Source organism: Cucurbita pepo, chromosome LG15 (assembly GCF_002806865.2).
Source record: "Cucurbita pepo subsp. pepo cultivar mu-cu-16 chromosome LG15, ASM280686v2, whole genome shotgun sequence".
Taxonomy (NCBI): Eukaryota; Viridiplantae; Streptophyta; class Magnoliopsida; order Cucurbitales; family Cucurbitaceae; genus Cucurbita; species Cucurbita pepo.
Genome location: NC_036652.1, coordinates 8,105,924 through 8,119,999, shown reverse-complemented (window position 1 = coordinate 8,119,999; position 14,076 = coordinate 8,105,924). Strand labels below are relative to the sequence as shown.

General features: G+C 38.1%; 3 protein-coding genes across 4 annotated transcripts; 2 read left to right on the top strand and 1 right to left on the bottom strand.

Moving 5' to 3' along the window:
* Window positions 1-1,492: 1,492 nt before the first annotated feature.
* Window positions 1,493-3,024, bottom strand: LOC111811739 (zinc finger CCCH domain-containing protein 2-like). The gene has a single exon (XM_023698760.1). It carries the CDS (start codon window positions 2,865-2,867, stop codon window positions 1,776-1,778), a length of 1,092 nt encoding a protein of 363 aa, XP_023554528.1. The 5' UTR covers window positions 2,868-3,024; the 3' UTR covers window positions 1,493-1,775.
* Window positions 3,025-4,176: 1,152 nt separating this feature from the next.
* Window positions 4,177-8,874, top strand: LOC111811653 (protein TPX2-like). The gene is made up of 18 exons (XM_023698632.1): window positions 4,177-4,509; window positions 5,036-5,121; window positions 5,208-5,327; window positions 5,410-5,705; window positions 5,782-5,878; window positions 5,960-6,172; window positions 6,269-6,442; window positions 6,558-6,620; window positions 6,699-6,779; window positions 6,869-7,024; window positions 7,108-7,242; window positions 7,325-7,405; window positions 7,495-7,614; window positions 7,702-7,868; window positions 7,958-8,066; window positions 8,142-8,201; window positions 8,291-8,385; window positions 8,491-8,874. The coding sequence occupies exons 1-18, from the start codon at window positions 4,347-4,349 to the stop codon at window positions 8,606-8,608; spliced, it is 2,334 nt and encodes a 777-aa protein (XP_023554400.1). The 5' UTR covers window positions 4,177-4,346; the 3' UTR covers window positions 8,609-8,874.
* Window positions 8,875-10,067: 1,193 nt separating this feature from the next.
* LOC111811729 (ADP,ATP carrier protein 3, mitochondrial) lies at window positions 10,068-13,473 on the top strand. 2 transcript variants are annotated; one of them, XM_023698750.1, is made up of 5 exons: window positions 10,105-10,210; window positions 10,634-11,004; window positions 11,628-12,119; window positions 12,299-12,670; window positions 12,836-13,473. In XM_023698750.1, the coding sequence occupies exons 3-5, from the start codon at window positions 11,649-11,651 to the stop codon at window positions 13,133-13,135; spliced, it is 1,143 nt and encodes a 380-aa protein (XP_023554518.1). In that variant the 5' UTR covers window positions 10,105-10,210; window positions 10,634-11,004; window positions 11,628-11,648; the 3' UTR covers window positions 13,136-13,473. The 2 variants fall into 2 exon arrangements, with proteins under 2 accessions (XP_023554517.1, XP_023554518.1); XM_023698749.1 differs by lacking the exon at window positions 10,634-11,004 and having other exon boundaries at window positions 10,068-10,210; window positions 12,836-13,442.
* The last annotated feature ends 603 nt before the right edge of the window (window positions 13,474-14,076 follow it).

The following is a 14,076-nucleotide window of genomic DNA, read 5'->3' as shown; positions in this document are numbered from 1 at the left end:
AACCAATCCAGACAGATTTAAAAGAAATCGTGAAGGATTCAATCGAAACTGATGAAACCGATGCGCATTGATCAACAGTCCAGGCGCCACGAATCTCGATTTCATCGCTTAAGAAGTTGATTAAAAGAAGGCGATCGAGTACTATAATAAATAACTAGTTGCTCCTCGAAAACGAAAAACGAAAGAGTAGTGAGTTTGTAATCTAAAAACCTTACTCGAAAATGGCGCGAACTGAGAAATTGAACTCGTTTGAAAGCAAAATTGGCTATCGATTTCAAGAATACAAGAAAAAGAAAGAAGATCATGAATAAAATGTCCGAGAGGGAGATATAGTTTTGCTAACAGAGGCTCAATAATCAGAGAAAATGATCGTCAACATTCAACAAGAATCGAAATCAAAGAACAAGATGGAGTTCCTTACCTTTGCGTCTGAGAGGGGAGAGAGCGCGAGAGCAAAATCACCGAAAGTAACTTGCGATAAGAGCGCGCTTAAAATGCCTTCCTTAATAAAATTAAGCTTACATTAATATATATATATATATATATATATATATATATATATGGTNTAGGCCTGAATTATTAAAATTTCAAAAAATATCCTTTAATCTTTAAATTATTATTTTATTTCTTTATTAAGTTTTATGCAGTTGGGACGCGACAAACAATTGAATTGAGTGTATGCGTTTGTTCAGTAACCGAGTAAAAGCTAAATTTTAATATTTATTTATTTTGTTTCAAAATATTTAAAAGTAAAATTCAAAATTTTAAAAAATTAAAATATATTAAATATAAATTTGAATTTCACATTTAATCTAAGCCAAATATCTAATCTTTAGTTTTAAAGAAGTTTACTATATATATCATATTTGATATTTTATTACAAGACGAGATATTTATCTTTTTTTACTATAGACATCTTTTATTTTCATTTATTACTCTTTTCATATCTTTGTAATTACGTATTTTAAGGGTCGAAAAATATTGTATTAGTTTTTCTAAAACATATTTCAACAAAAACTATTATTATTATGCAATATTTAAAAAAAAATTATTGTAAAAAGATCAAATTAAATATTTAAATGTATAAATAAATTACTATTTTAACTAATTAAAAAAAAATTAAAATTTTGGCTTAGAAAAATACAAAAGCTAACTATTTGACTCTTATTATCATATTATTTTGATAATTAATACGTTTTTTAATTAAAAAAATAGTTTTTTTAATATCAAAATAAATTGTAGCGCATTCCACAAAATTTTAAAAATAAAAGAAATTGATAATTTTCTTCCAAAGGAAAGCCAATCCCCCAATCTGCCACACCACAGCAACACAAAAAACGTGCCCTTCACGACCTTACTCCAACAGAACCCTAAAATATCAAAAGCATGATTTTATAATCACCCCAAAAATCTTGCTTAATTAGTTTAGGGTTGGATTTAATTTTAATTTTAGCCCCCAAACTTTCAGGAAATTACAAAATTAGAACACATTAAATAAAAAAGGGAAATGCATTAAAATAATAATACTACATTTGAGAGAAATGAGAATACAATACAGGACAACGATCTCAGTTCCTAATAATACAGACAACCAACAAACACATAAATTGTAAATGGAAAATCAGCCGCTTTTTTCCCCAACAATTTGCAAAATAATAATTCACAATAATTATTAATGCCATATTTTTTTTACACCTAATCACCATATATATATATGATACCCAAATATATATACGGATGGTGTAATATTTACAGTTCTTCTTCTTCTTCTTAGTTTACATCAGAAGATCGTTAACCCATCCGAGATCTGGATCGGAGGCGGAGGCAGAGGCGGAGGCCCAGCCATTGTCGGCGTTACCTTTGTTATTGACGGAAAAGTTAACCGATGCGGCGGAGACATTTGGAGTGGAAGGTGAGAGAACAAACTGGAGTTGATCTTCAGTGTTGAGAGACGAAACGTCGATCCAAGGAATCGTCTGTCTTGAGGCGGAGGCGGCTAAAGCGGCGTTCAATTCGTCGATATTCATGGATTCAATTGAGTTCATGAGCTCGGTCATTGAATCTTTATAGCTTATTACTCCATTTAACTTAGACGGATCTGGATTGTACCTTGAAATCGGTGAAAATCCATTTAGCGACTGAGGTTTTACAGGCGAGAGTGGCGGAGAGAGTGGCGGAGAGAGATGAGACATTCCGATAAGCGTCGATGTCGGCGAGGAAGTCGCGGCTCCGCCGCAATGGCAAAATAAACAGCCGTGGTTCGAACCAGCGGCGGCCGATCTGAGAGTAGAACTCCTCTTATTCGGCGAAGAACAAGAGCCGCCTTGAAAATTACTCACCGGCGGTAAAAGACGAAGCTCACGAGGCGAATGAGCAAAGAAACAAACCTTCCTCTTACAGTTCTTTCCATCTTTACAAGCCTCAGTCCGATATCTCGCTGGATGAAGCCAACACTCGAAAACTCCATGAGCGAACTCACATCCATCACCACGGTCACAACCGCCGCGTCGAAAATCCGGACACATCGTGCCAGAGTAATGAAACCGACGAGGATCTCGTCGCCGCGCCTTCTCTCCAGGATGAGCAAACGGACAATCCGTCCAGTCATGGCTCCGACTACGAGTACACCTCCACACCTTAAACTCATACATCCGAAAATGATCGGACGAATACGGATCACCGTCTTCCTCCGCTACATCCTCGCCGTTGAACGGCAAAAATTTCTGCAAAAGAGATTCGACAGCAAACGAAAATCGCGGCGAATCAGAGCACATTTCACCGTTAATGTCCTCAAGAATCTTAGAACAAGAAGAAGGCAGTTGAAATTGAAACTGAAATTTCTGTTGCTCAGCACAAACACTGCTCATTGAATCACTGTAGAAATAAGGCAAGTGAAAAAAGGGTAGGAGACGAAGAACACAGAAGATGAAGTTATATAATGGCGGAAACAGAGGAGAGAGAAAAACGAAAATTTTAAAGGAGAGAGAAAGACGGTATGGAGCAGAAATTGCGTGGCTTCATAACATTTGGGGAAGCATGCAAAAAAAAGGGTACGTGGCATTACCTTTAGGCTCTAATGAAATTATTTTGTCCTTATTCATTATTATACAAATTATTTAATTGTTTTTTTTTTCTAAATAAAGAAAAACTAATTAAATTATTGTTGTGCTAATTATTCCATCTGACCAAAGTTGTTTTGGATTTTTCTCAAGATCTTGCACCATTTTTCTTTATAATTTAATTAATGTATTTAATTTATAGTTATAATAAGCGCTTGTGCTGGTGATTTACCCAACATTATCTAATTAATTTAGATAATATGTTTTACATTTATAACTATTTTTACTTAAAATTATTCGAATAGTTTTTTTCTTCCCATAATTTAATCTCCAATTTTTTTTAAATGGTTTATTATTACTTAATTAGCTATTTATTTATTTATTTATTTATTCACTTAGATAATCTATTTTTTTAATGAAACACATTTCACTTTTACTTTTGTGGGTTAGTTGTCTCACGTTTATATTGTTTTTTTTATAAGCAATCTGCATTTAATCTCATGAAGACAATACGTGTTCTTAATGTTGTTCCATGGGCCGTCGATCCACTTCCCATAATTAATAGGCCCACTATTCGAGCCCAATCATACCAAGCCTTGCATAAAGCCCATAATGATCCCGGCCCATCAATTAAACCAAAAGTCAAACCCATAGCCCATAAAGTGGTTTGACTGTTTTAAGGCATCACGAAAATTTGAAAAAATTATTTGAATTATAACATTAGAAGCATAAAAGAGAAATGTTAATACAATTTTTTTAGTAAATATTTGCTAATATTATCTCATTTATGGAATGCATATTAATTGCACAAAATCTAATCAATATTTAATCATTTTTAAATTAGTCATATGGGCCCTGCCATGTATTACGGGCTTGTAATCCATTGTAGTTGGGCCGACCCAAATCCATTCGGCAGAAATCGCATCAAACGTCGTCGTTTTGATGACTTTTTGTTGCAACAGAATATTTTCCGCATCAAAACGACGCCGGATTGATGATTAGGGGCAGCCTGCACTAAAGCGTAGGGTGATGAAATATAGCCGTTAGAGCTTACAGTATATTACTAAAGAGCTCCCTAATATGGCCGTTGAACAGTCCTAATATTTGAAATTTCCAACCGTTAGAGATGTCAATAAACGTTTATGCTCCTTTCACTTGTGCTTCTCTACGACAATAATACCTCCTCCTCTTTCTCCTCCAAGATAGGAGGAATTCAATATTTTTCTTCATTTTCTCCGGTTGACCTCCTAAATTATCTCTGTTCTGGAAGGAAATTGGATTTCATCCATGGCCACGGTTGATGATTCGAGTAGCGATCTGTCGATTATGATCGACGAAATGTATGAATTCTCTGCTCCTCGCTTCTTCGATTTCGTCAATGGCGAGTCCGAGGAGGATAAGTGCCAAGCTGAACTATGGTTCGACACCGCTCTCACCTATGCCCCTTCACGTATGTTTCTATCTCTCACTTTTATTTAACTCAATCCTTCTTCATTTTCTTTTCGACGATTCTTTTTGGTTTCTTGAAGTGGAATCGAACAGTTGAGTAGATCTTAGGGAATATAAGTTTTTCTGGAAAAATTTCTAGGTCTTTGGTGGCTTCTGTGAAGTGTGGATCTAGAATTGTGTGATTATGATGAGATTCGACTAGTTTTTCTTCACAAATGATGGAGGTTATATGGCCTTGGAGTTAGGGTGAAATTTGATTTCGAAAGGAAGTTTAGGAAATTGAACATTTCTTTTGCCAGATTAGACAGTTACGAACGTTTAATAGATCTGCTTTTTGACTTGAAAGAAATTATGTTATGCGCATCTTTTGGCTTGAATTAGTGAAAAAAGAAAGTAACAGTGAAATTTGGAGTAACGGTCGCAAAACTCTAAGCTAATCAAGCCACCATCCCCTTAGGGCATTGAATCAATCCTCCAATCATAGTTCAAGCTACGGAGACAAATTGAATTTTGATCTATCTTTGCAGCTTGTATGCCCAAAATCAAGACTGCTAGATCGATTAAGGTTGATAGCTTATTGTGCGATTTCAACCAAGCAGAAGAAATGCAGAAGGTAGCGATTTCTTTCATTGTGTATTCCTCACGGTATCCCGTGAACTTATTTTTAAGGTTCTCATGAACATTAAACCCTTTACACAGAATTCAGAGCAATCCGGTACAAATTCGGTCGATACCGTTGACCCAACCACATCTCAAACTGTAATCGTGGCTTGCGAAACTAACAAAGAGTTGAATCCTAGCGAACTCAGAGAAGAAAAGGTTTGAAGTCTTGTCATGGCGTATGATTCATTGAGCAACTTGTTACTTGTTCTTCGGTTCTGATTAATGGTATCTTTTTCAGGCGTCCACCCAAAACGAAGCAACTGAAAAGGCTGAAAAACTAGACATTCCTCGTGAAGATGGAAGGTCTCCAAATGGTGGAATCGAACTAAGAGATACTGAACAAAATGATGTTTGTACTCCACTTCCAACTTTGAGTACTTGCAAGGGTGAACAACGAACTAAAGGCGCCACTTCTAAGAAGCACGAGGCAGCAAGAAAGATTGCCAGTATGGTAAAGAACCCATCGGCTCTGAAAGCCAGAAGTCAGTTGAAGTTATCCCAAATAAAAAACGTTAAACCAAATAGTGTAAAGAGGTTAGATTTTTCTGTTCATTTTCTCTCTTATATCAAACTCCGTGGTAGGAAGTGTACTGACTAAATGATTCTACAGGGAAACTAACGTGAAAAATACATGTGGAACTTCGTCTTTAGCTCAAGAGAATCAGGCAATTAAACGGCAAAAGTTGGATGGTGGTCTATCTAGACAGGTGACTGTCTGTTGGTTACATAGTTTCTCTCTGATCCTTAGGCGACTGGTATAATTTCCATTAACCCTCTCTTTGTTTCAGATTCTCAATGTCAAACCCCATAATTTGCCCCACAAGTCAAAAGGTGGCGCCTCTAGCTTGTGTTCTTCGGTTGCTGACAAATCTAAGAAAGAAGATAGGAAGATTTATGTTCGAGAGCCTGCACCATTTGTTTCAATGGCTGAAATGATGAGGAAGTTCCAGTCAAGTACCAGAGGTTTATCATTGCCTCATGTCAACAACGCTCGTTCTAATGTAAATGACTTAAATCCTATTTTTCTATCCTCCTCCCCATGCCTCATCTGATCTGGGTTTCGTTGATTGTATGTAATTAATCACTTTTCCTTACAGGATGCAGGAAGTTTTACACAAATGAAGCCCAAGCTAACTTTGACTAGGCCAAAGGATCCTGAATTTGAAACGGCGCAAAGAGTTCGTTCTACCAAGGTGAAGAGTTCCGCTGAGCTAGAGGAGGAGATGATGGCCAAAATTCCAAAGTTCAAAGCTAGACCACTAAACAAAAAGGTAAATAAAGCTTGACATTTGCAACCATTCTTCTTGTTTTCTTACTTAGTCTAGTCGATTGATGATAGAGGCATGCTGAATATAATTTACCTGCTCGTTATGTTATGCTTTATAGATCTTGGAAGCTCCCAAATTACCTGTAGTACCGAGGACTACACCCCAGACTCCTGAATTCCAGGTGAGCCAGCCAGCCAGCCAGCGATGGTGAAATTTAGAGCTTCATTTCAATTGACTAATCGGGTAATGATTGTTGCAGGAATTTCACCTTGAGACAATGGCTAGAGCGAACCAACATTCCGACTCAGCTTCAGTAATCTCTACAGAATCGTCTCGTCAGGTTATTAGAAGTCCATTTTAGTACTATATTCCCCTCCCACACCCTTTTCAATCAGCTAAATTTATAGTGGCTTTTTGAATTCTCTTCAGAATAATCAATGGAAATCTTATCTTACCGAACCAAAGACCCCTGTTCTGCACACATCACTAAGGGCTCGTCCACCGCGGGCGAAGAGTTTCCTTGAAATTGAGCAGGAGGCACTGGAGAAAATTCCCAAGTTTAAAGCAAGGCCATTAGATAAAAAGGTGTGTACTTGGCCTTGGCTACATGAAATCAACAGTTTATTCTTATGTTCAATAGGATAATTTGTCTTCATGATCTGCTGCAGATATTTGAAAGTAAGGGAGAGTTGGGGGTGTTCTGTAACTTGAAAAAACATGTAACTAAACCGCAAGAATTTCATTTTGCTACAAATGAGAGAATTCCTCCGCCACCAACTGTTGTTGCTGATCTGTTCGACAAGGTAGCAGCTTCTCAAGTCCTTAAAGTTGTAAGAGTAAATGATTTCAAATACGTTATCATCCTCGTTTATTTTCCCCTTGCAGCTCTCAATAAGTTCGGAAACTCGCAGCGAGAATCCATTGCCAAGAAACACTAAGCCAAACCCCTTTCATCTTTACACAGAGGTAAGTGGCCAGCCAGCCTATCTTCATAAGCAACAAGAGCATAATTGAAGTTCAATTTTTCTCACCCTTTGCTTCTTGGATGGCATCAGGAAAGAGGGGCAGAGAAAGAAAGAAAATTCTTCATGGGACTTGTGCACAAGCAATTGGAAGAGGAAAGAGCCGCCATTCCAAGGGCTAAGCCATACCCATATACCACCGATTATCCCGTGGTATGTATAACCAACAACAACTTCCTGTCAAACTATGCGTGGGGGAGATAGAACCATCATGCTAATGAATAACTGTTGTTTGAGCAGATGCCACCGAAACCAGAGCCCAAGCAGTGCACCAAACCTGAACCTTTCCAGCTGGAAAGTCTGGTGAGGCATGAGGAAGAAATGGAAAGGGAAATGGAAGAAAGAAGGAAAATAGAGGAAGAAGAGGCCAGAATGAGAAATTTCAAGGCTCAACCGGTTCTAAAGGAGTAAGTTCCACATTTATTACACATATCAAGATAGGAAGATTAAAGCCATAATAGGGATAATAAATCACTGTCTGCATTCAATTTGGCAGGGACCCAATTCCACTACCAGAGAAATCACGTAAACCCCTCACACAAATTCAAAAATTCAATCTTCATGTTGATAATCGGGCTGTGGATAGGGCAGAGTTTGACGAAAAGGTGCATGTTCTTTTCAGATTTTCTGAATATTTCAAAGATAGTTATTGTTTGCTAAGTTTGAAAGAGCTTTGACAGGTCAAGGAGAAAGAGATGATGTATAAGAGATACAGAGAAGAGAGCGACGCAGCAAGAATGGTTGGTTTATTCTTTTCAGATCTTTTGCATTTCATTGTTGTTATATGCCAAATCTGTTCCCAACTAAGCTATGTTAAAAATATTTGCAGGTGGAGGAAGAGAAAGCATTGAAACAACTGAGAAGAACATTGGTTCACCATGCTCGACCAGTGCCCAAATTCGACCATCCATTTCACCCACAAAGGTTGGAAAACAATACCAATTAAGAGTCAAACTTCTTCTTGTGTTATTTCACATCTTCTTTTGATTGATTTTGAGTATCATTTTCTTCCCGTGTGTAAAAAAATAGGAGTGTTAAGGAAACAACAAAGGCCAAGTCGCCAAACTTGCGTGTCCTTCAGAGAAGAAAGGAGAGGCAAACTTTGATTAAAGTTGCAATGTCCAGCCCCGCAGCTCATTTAAGGTGATTGAATCCCACAAGAGAGGGCCGGACACGAACCGACCAATGTGTATGTTCAAGAACTCTTGAACCCCCTCAATGGCTGCATGAATGAGATTCAGTTTATTAGTGTACCAATGTTCTATTCTTTTAGTGGCACCATGTAAAGAAGAATTAACTTAGGGTATTAGAGGGATGGGGGAGGACACAAGCTCCTCCCAGCAAAACCTGATGGTTTGTAAAATGTGGATGAAATTTTATGAGTACCTGGCCCCGCCCTTTTTTATTTTTTCACGAACGGAAAGTTTTGTCAGCTAGAATCTAGAGCTATATGAAACACGTCAAATTTTAATTAGAAAAATGTTCTTATAAATCTGTCAGCTAGAATCTAGAGCTATATGAAACACGTCAAATCGTAATTAGAAAAATGTTCTTATAAATCTCTCTTCTGGTTGGATCAATTAGTTAATAAATGAACAATATATGTTAGCTGTGGTGTATTTAAATTTTGTTACAAATGATATTAGAGTATGCGCGAACGAATATGCTGACCCACAAGCACAACTGAGCTTTGGCATGAACCTCACAGACCTTGTAACTCCTGTGGTACCGTTTGGCTTCTCTCAAATCAGCCATACACTTCTCAGCTAGACAGCACCGCATACCTCCTCTGCCGCCCCGCCGCCTTGTTCCCGGAGCCGCTACCACCACCACCACAGATGATTATACCCTTTTCACCACCCACCACAGCCTCCTCCTTCACCCTCTCCTTCTCCACAAACCTCTCCCTCTGTTTCTGCTGATGATGGTTTGTTGTTTCAATTTTGCCAACAAAGACCAGTTGGTGTGGGAGTGGCAGAGAAGAGAAGAGAAGATTCCAAAAGCAATGGACCACGAACCACACATAAACAGCGACGGAGGCTCTGTGATAGGTGTTAGACGAATACGACTCTCCACATGATATTATCGACTTTGAGTATAAACTCTCGTGGCTTTGCTTTGAACTCGTCAAAAGTCATCATTCCAATAGGATAATATTATTTCATTATAAACTTATAATTATTTTCTAAATTAGTTGAGGTGGGACTTTCATCATCCAACAGCTATGGTAGGTCCAAGTAGACTACACTACACGGATATCTAATTTACACTAATATCTCAATTTCATCAAATTTTCATTATTTGGTTATTTTTTTAATTAATGTAAGTTCAAAAATTAAGAAAATAAAAATAAAAAGGAAAATTTTCAACTACCGAGTAAATTTGGGCTCTTGACCGTCCCATTTGTGGCCCAATTGACCAAATCAAGCCCAATAAGCTAGTAAGTTTGGGCTTTTACCTTGTCGTTTCTAGCCCATTTGATAAACGAAGGCCCACTTTAGGCCCACTGTCTCACCAACGGCGCCGCCACGGTCATTCAGTAACAGTTACATATCGTTAATCGTTTGAAACAGAGAGTGGCATAGTTGTTATTTACAGGTACATGGAAGGGTGAATCTGTCATTATGGTTCAAACCCTAGTCTCCGCGAGTTCTCCGACTTCATTTCTGCATGAACTAGCATTTCGCGAGGCACCTACTTGGTGATCTCTCACCATTTCTGTCTATTTCACTTCCGGCGGCCTTAACAGGTTGGTGTCTTTTTTGTTTGATCTCGTGCATTATTTCACTCTTTTATGTTCTGTACTTACTGAGAATATTCAAGCTTATTGGAAAGGATTTATGTTCGGTTTTGCTCCTTAATAGAGATCTTAGCTTAATTCTACTAGCTGGTTGTGTTCGTCATGTTGTCTTTGGCTCTACTGAGAACTTGTTTGAGGCATAAGGTATTTTGTTTGTTGTCGGAGATAATTTCTATTCCTAGCTTCAGAAAGTTTTTGGTCCGATTTGCGTGCTGTAGTGTTCCTGATATTTCCGAAATGTAAAATTTCTGCTCCTTTTAGTCTTGTGGATAATTTGATAATATGTTGTGTATCTACACTCGAGCGTATTATATGCTTTTTGGTATATTCCTTGCAATAATATTCTGTGGTAATGGTGTGGTTGATGCCTAGTGGGGAATCTCAAGGGTCAGAATCACAATTGTGTGGTTGTAGTCATCCTATTTTGAAGTCAAGGGAGAAAGATATCCACAAATATTACTATCTCAAGCATTAGTTTTGTGGCAAAAATGGTATACTGAAAGAATCCAGAGATAGTGAAGAGTGGGGTTCTTCCTCGTATCTGGTACAAGGGTGATCATTTGGGTGTCACTTAATTTATAGTTGCATTTTCTTCTAGTTTCCAGTGCTCTTTATTTTTGGCTTGTATGTGATACATGGGCCCAAATTTTGAATTTGGTTATCCCGCGGGTAAAGAAGTTGAAGAGAAGGGCCAGATGCAGCCAAACCGACTGAGATCACAGAGAGCGATCCCCTCAGCTAAGGTAGCTCGAGCTGGGTTTTTTATTTTTTATTTTTTTTTTAATGTTTTTTGTTCCTTACTTCCCCCCGCTGCCAAAGCCTTACTTACTAGACTAGATAGGGGGGCGAGAGAGAGAAAGTCCTCCTTCTCACCCGACTTGCGCTAGTAACTGCCACTACGTGCGCCTAAAAGACCACCCCCAATTTCTGCATTCATCTTTCAGCAAAGTAGCATTGTGTTTTTTTTCTCCTTTTGGAGGAGAGAAATTATTGGTGTGGACGATTTGTAAGATATAACTAGGATAGGTATAGTGAGGTTCCATTTGTACACTTCGATTTTGACATATCTTAAATTGCAATTCACATTGGCTGGTCACACCCTGGTATGGATCGGAGAAGCCTTACAATTTTTTCTGACAGTAAGGAACGATATACTTTAGAATTCATAATTTACATTATATTTTCTGCTGCATCTATTCAAGTTCATTATTTAGTGGTCTGCAGTTTGCACTTCTGTGTGTGACTGGAATATAAGGCTTTAACTAACTGATCTTAATTAGTTATGCTTTCTATGCTTAAAACTTGGTGTCATCTTGCAATTTTTTAAAACGAAAAACTTAGCCATGTTTATCTTGCCCCTACATAGGTCCCTATCTGAGTCCTTACGATGGCAGACACATCACACCATTCATCGGTGTTTCAGAAGATATGTGGCCATTCTCACCTCACTTCTAGGCTTTCCCCTGGCTTTCAGTCCATACGTTATAGTACAACAGGTGTACATGCTAATGGAGTTTTGGAGAATCTCTTAAAGACATCTTATCATGGTACTGGCTTGGCTGGAGTTTCACCTTCTTCTCCGTTTCTTGTACAAGCTCCTTCTGAGAAAGGTGCAGCTGGGTTTGCTGTGGATTTTCTCATGGGAGGAGTATCTGCTGCTGTTTCGAAAACTGCTGCTGCTCCAATTGAGCGTGTCAAACTGCTGATACAAAATCAGGATGAGATGCTTAAAACTGGTAGGCTATCTGAGCCATACAAAGGAATTACTGACTGCTTTGCCCGAACAATTAAAGATGAAGGAGTCATTGCCTTATGGAGGGGAAACACAGCAAATGTCATCCGATACTTCCCCACACAAGTCCGTTTCCTTTGATATGATAATTTTTTCAATCCTTTTTTTCCTTTTATTTTTAATTTAAAATTATCAATTCTCTTATTTTTCTTGATTTTTTTGTTTTGAATCTGTTCCTGTTTTTCTGCCCCTTGTTTACCATTAGAATAATTATGCTAAATATTTAAAATTTGTTGGTGCACTAGGCTTTGAATTTTGCCTTCAAGGATTACTTCAAGAGGCTGTTCAACTTCAAGAAAGACAGAGATGGTTACTGGAAATGGTTTGCTGGGAATTTGGCCTCTGGTGGTGCCGCTGGTGCTTCCTCTCTTTTATTTGTTTATTCCCTTGATTATGCTAGAACTCGTTTAGCCAATGATGCTAAGGCCGCTAAAAAGGGTGGTGAGAGACAGTTTAATGGTCTTGTTGATGTTTACAAGAAAACCCTTAAATCTGATGGCATTGCTGGGCTGTATCGTGGATTTAACATCTCTTGTGTTGGAATTATCGTGTATCGTGGTCTTTACTTCGGAATGTATGACTCGTTGAAGCCCGTGGTTCTGGTTGGTGAGTTGCAGGTCAGTAATTTCATTAATCATACTTGAATACAATTGTGTTCTGCCTGTTACAAGATAGATCAAATTTTTATTCACATGTGACCTCACCTGGATAAGTGGCTACAAGATCCGGAGTCATCCCTATGTATGTGTGTATTAACAAGGGATTTCATGCAATGTTGGCAGGATAGTTTCCTTGCTAGTTTCTTGCTTGGATGGTGTATCACAATAGGAGCTGGTTTGGCGTCGTACCCTATTGATACCGTCCGAAGAAGAATGATGATGACCTCAGGTGAAGCAGTCAAGTACAATAGCTCCTTGGACGCATTCAAACAGATCATTAAGAATGAGGGTACTAAATCTCTCTTCAAGGGTGCTGGGGCAAACATTCTGCGTGCTGTTGCCGGTGCTGGTGTGTTGGCTGGGTACGATAAGCTTCAGCTCCTTGTTCTTGGCAAGAAATATGGTTCTGGCGGTGGCGGTTAAAAGAGCTTATGTGACTGCACGGATGAGTGAAGGTTGTGTAGCTTCTCTCGAGTAAGTTGAATAATCTGTTATGAAAAGTATCACCAGAGTTCTGAGTGTTTGTTGTTTGTGGCTGGAGCTTGAGCTTGAAAATGTGATGTTGGTCATTTAAGAACTACTCTTAACATAGCAATTGCCTTTAGATAACGTCCATCGTGTGCAGAAATGTTTGTATTTCGAGCATTGCTCGTTTGTTTCGTATATCGTAAAGAACACGGGCACTCTGTTTTTAGCAGAATATACGTCTCAGATACTGTTTAGTATAGCTTCTTTTATAATATCGTTCAAGTTTGGTTTCAGGTTTTGTTGATCAACACTAATTTATCGGGATTTTTGCCACAACAAGTTGGGAATTTGTACAAATTGAAGGTTTTGGATGCGAGTTCTTACAAATCAGACACATTTGAATTTGGCCCATTAGGTATTCGCACAAAGGTGTTAAAAGTCCAAATCTACCGTTAGCAGATATTGTTTTTTTCGGTTTTTTCCTTCGAGGCTTCTCTTCAAGACTTTTAAAATGTGTCTACTGGAGAAAGATTTTCACACCCTTGTAAGAAATGTTTTTCGTTTCCCCTACAACTGATGTGGGATCTCACATGCCTTTCAAATTTGGAGAGTAACCGTTTCTTACCATTACTTTTGTGAGGAAGAAGGAATTTGGCGGCGAAAGGGATCACTTTTGATAATTGTCGGAATTGTTTCCTGGAGAAGCCGTTATAGAGGAGTAAGGAGTGTAGTGTCGTGGTAGACCATCTTGTGATCTGGTTGTTAAACCTCTAGAAAATGTCTTGCAGCAGTTAATAACGGTCTCGATAATGCAATAAATCGTTGTAATTTAAGATAAAGATTATTGGTATATTAACTACGGACAACCTATATTTGATAATATGAAATTTTTTTTA

Coding starts and splice junctions, on each gene's coding strand:
- LOC111811739 (XM_023698760.1), bottom strand. CDS start 2,867: ATGAGCAGTGTTTGTGCTGAGCAACAGAAATTTCAGTTTCAATTTCAA.
- LOC111811653 (XM_023698632.1), top strand. CDS start 4,347: ATGGCCACGGTTGATGATTCGAGTAGCGATCTGTCGATTATGATCGAC. Junction 5,879..5,959: donor ATGGTGGTCTATCTAGACAG/GTGACTGTCTGT, acceptor TCTTTGTTTCAG/ATTCTCAATGTCAAACCCCA. Junction 7,869..7,957: donor GCTCAACCGGTTCTAAAGGA/GTAAGTTCCACA, acceptor TCAATTTGGCAG/GGACCCAATTCCACTACCAG.
- LOC111811729 (XM_023698750.1), top strand. CDS start 11,649: ATGGCAGACACATCACACCATTCATCGGTGTTTCAGAAGATATGTGGC. Junction 12,120..12,298: donor TCCGATACTTCCCCACACAA/GTCCGTTTCCTT, acceptor TTGGTGCACTAG/GCTTTGAATTTTGCCTTCAA. Junction 12,671..12,835: donor TTCTGGTTGGTGAGTTGCAG/GTCAGTAATTTC, acceptor CAATGTTGGCAG/GATAGTTTCCTTGCTAGTTT.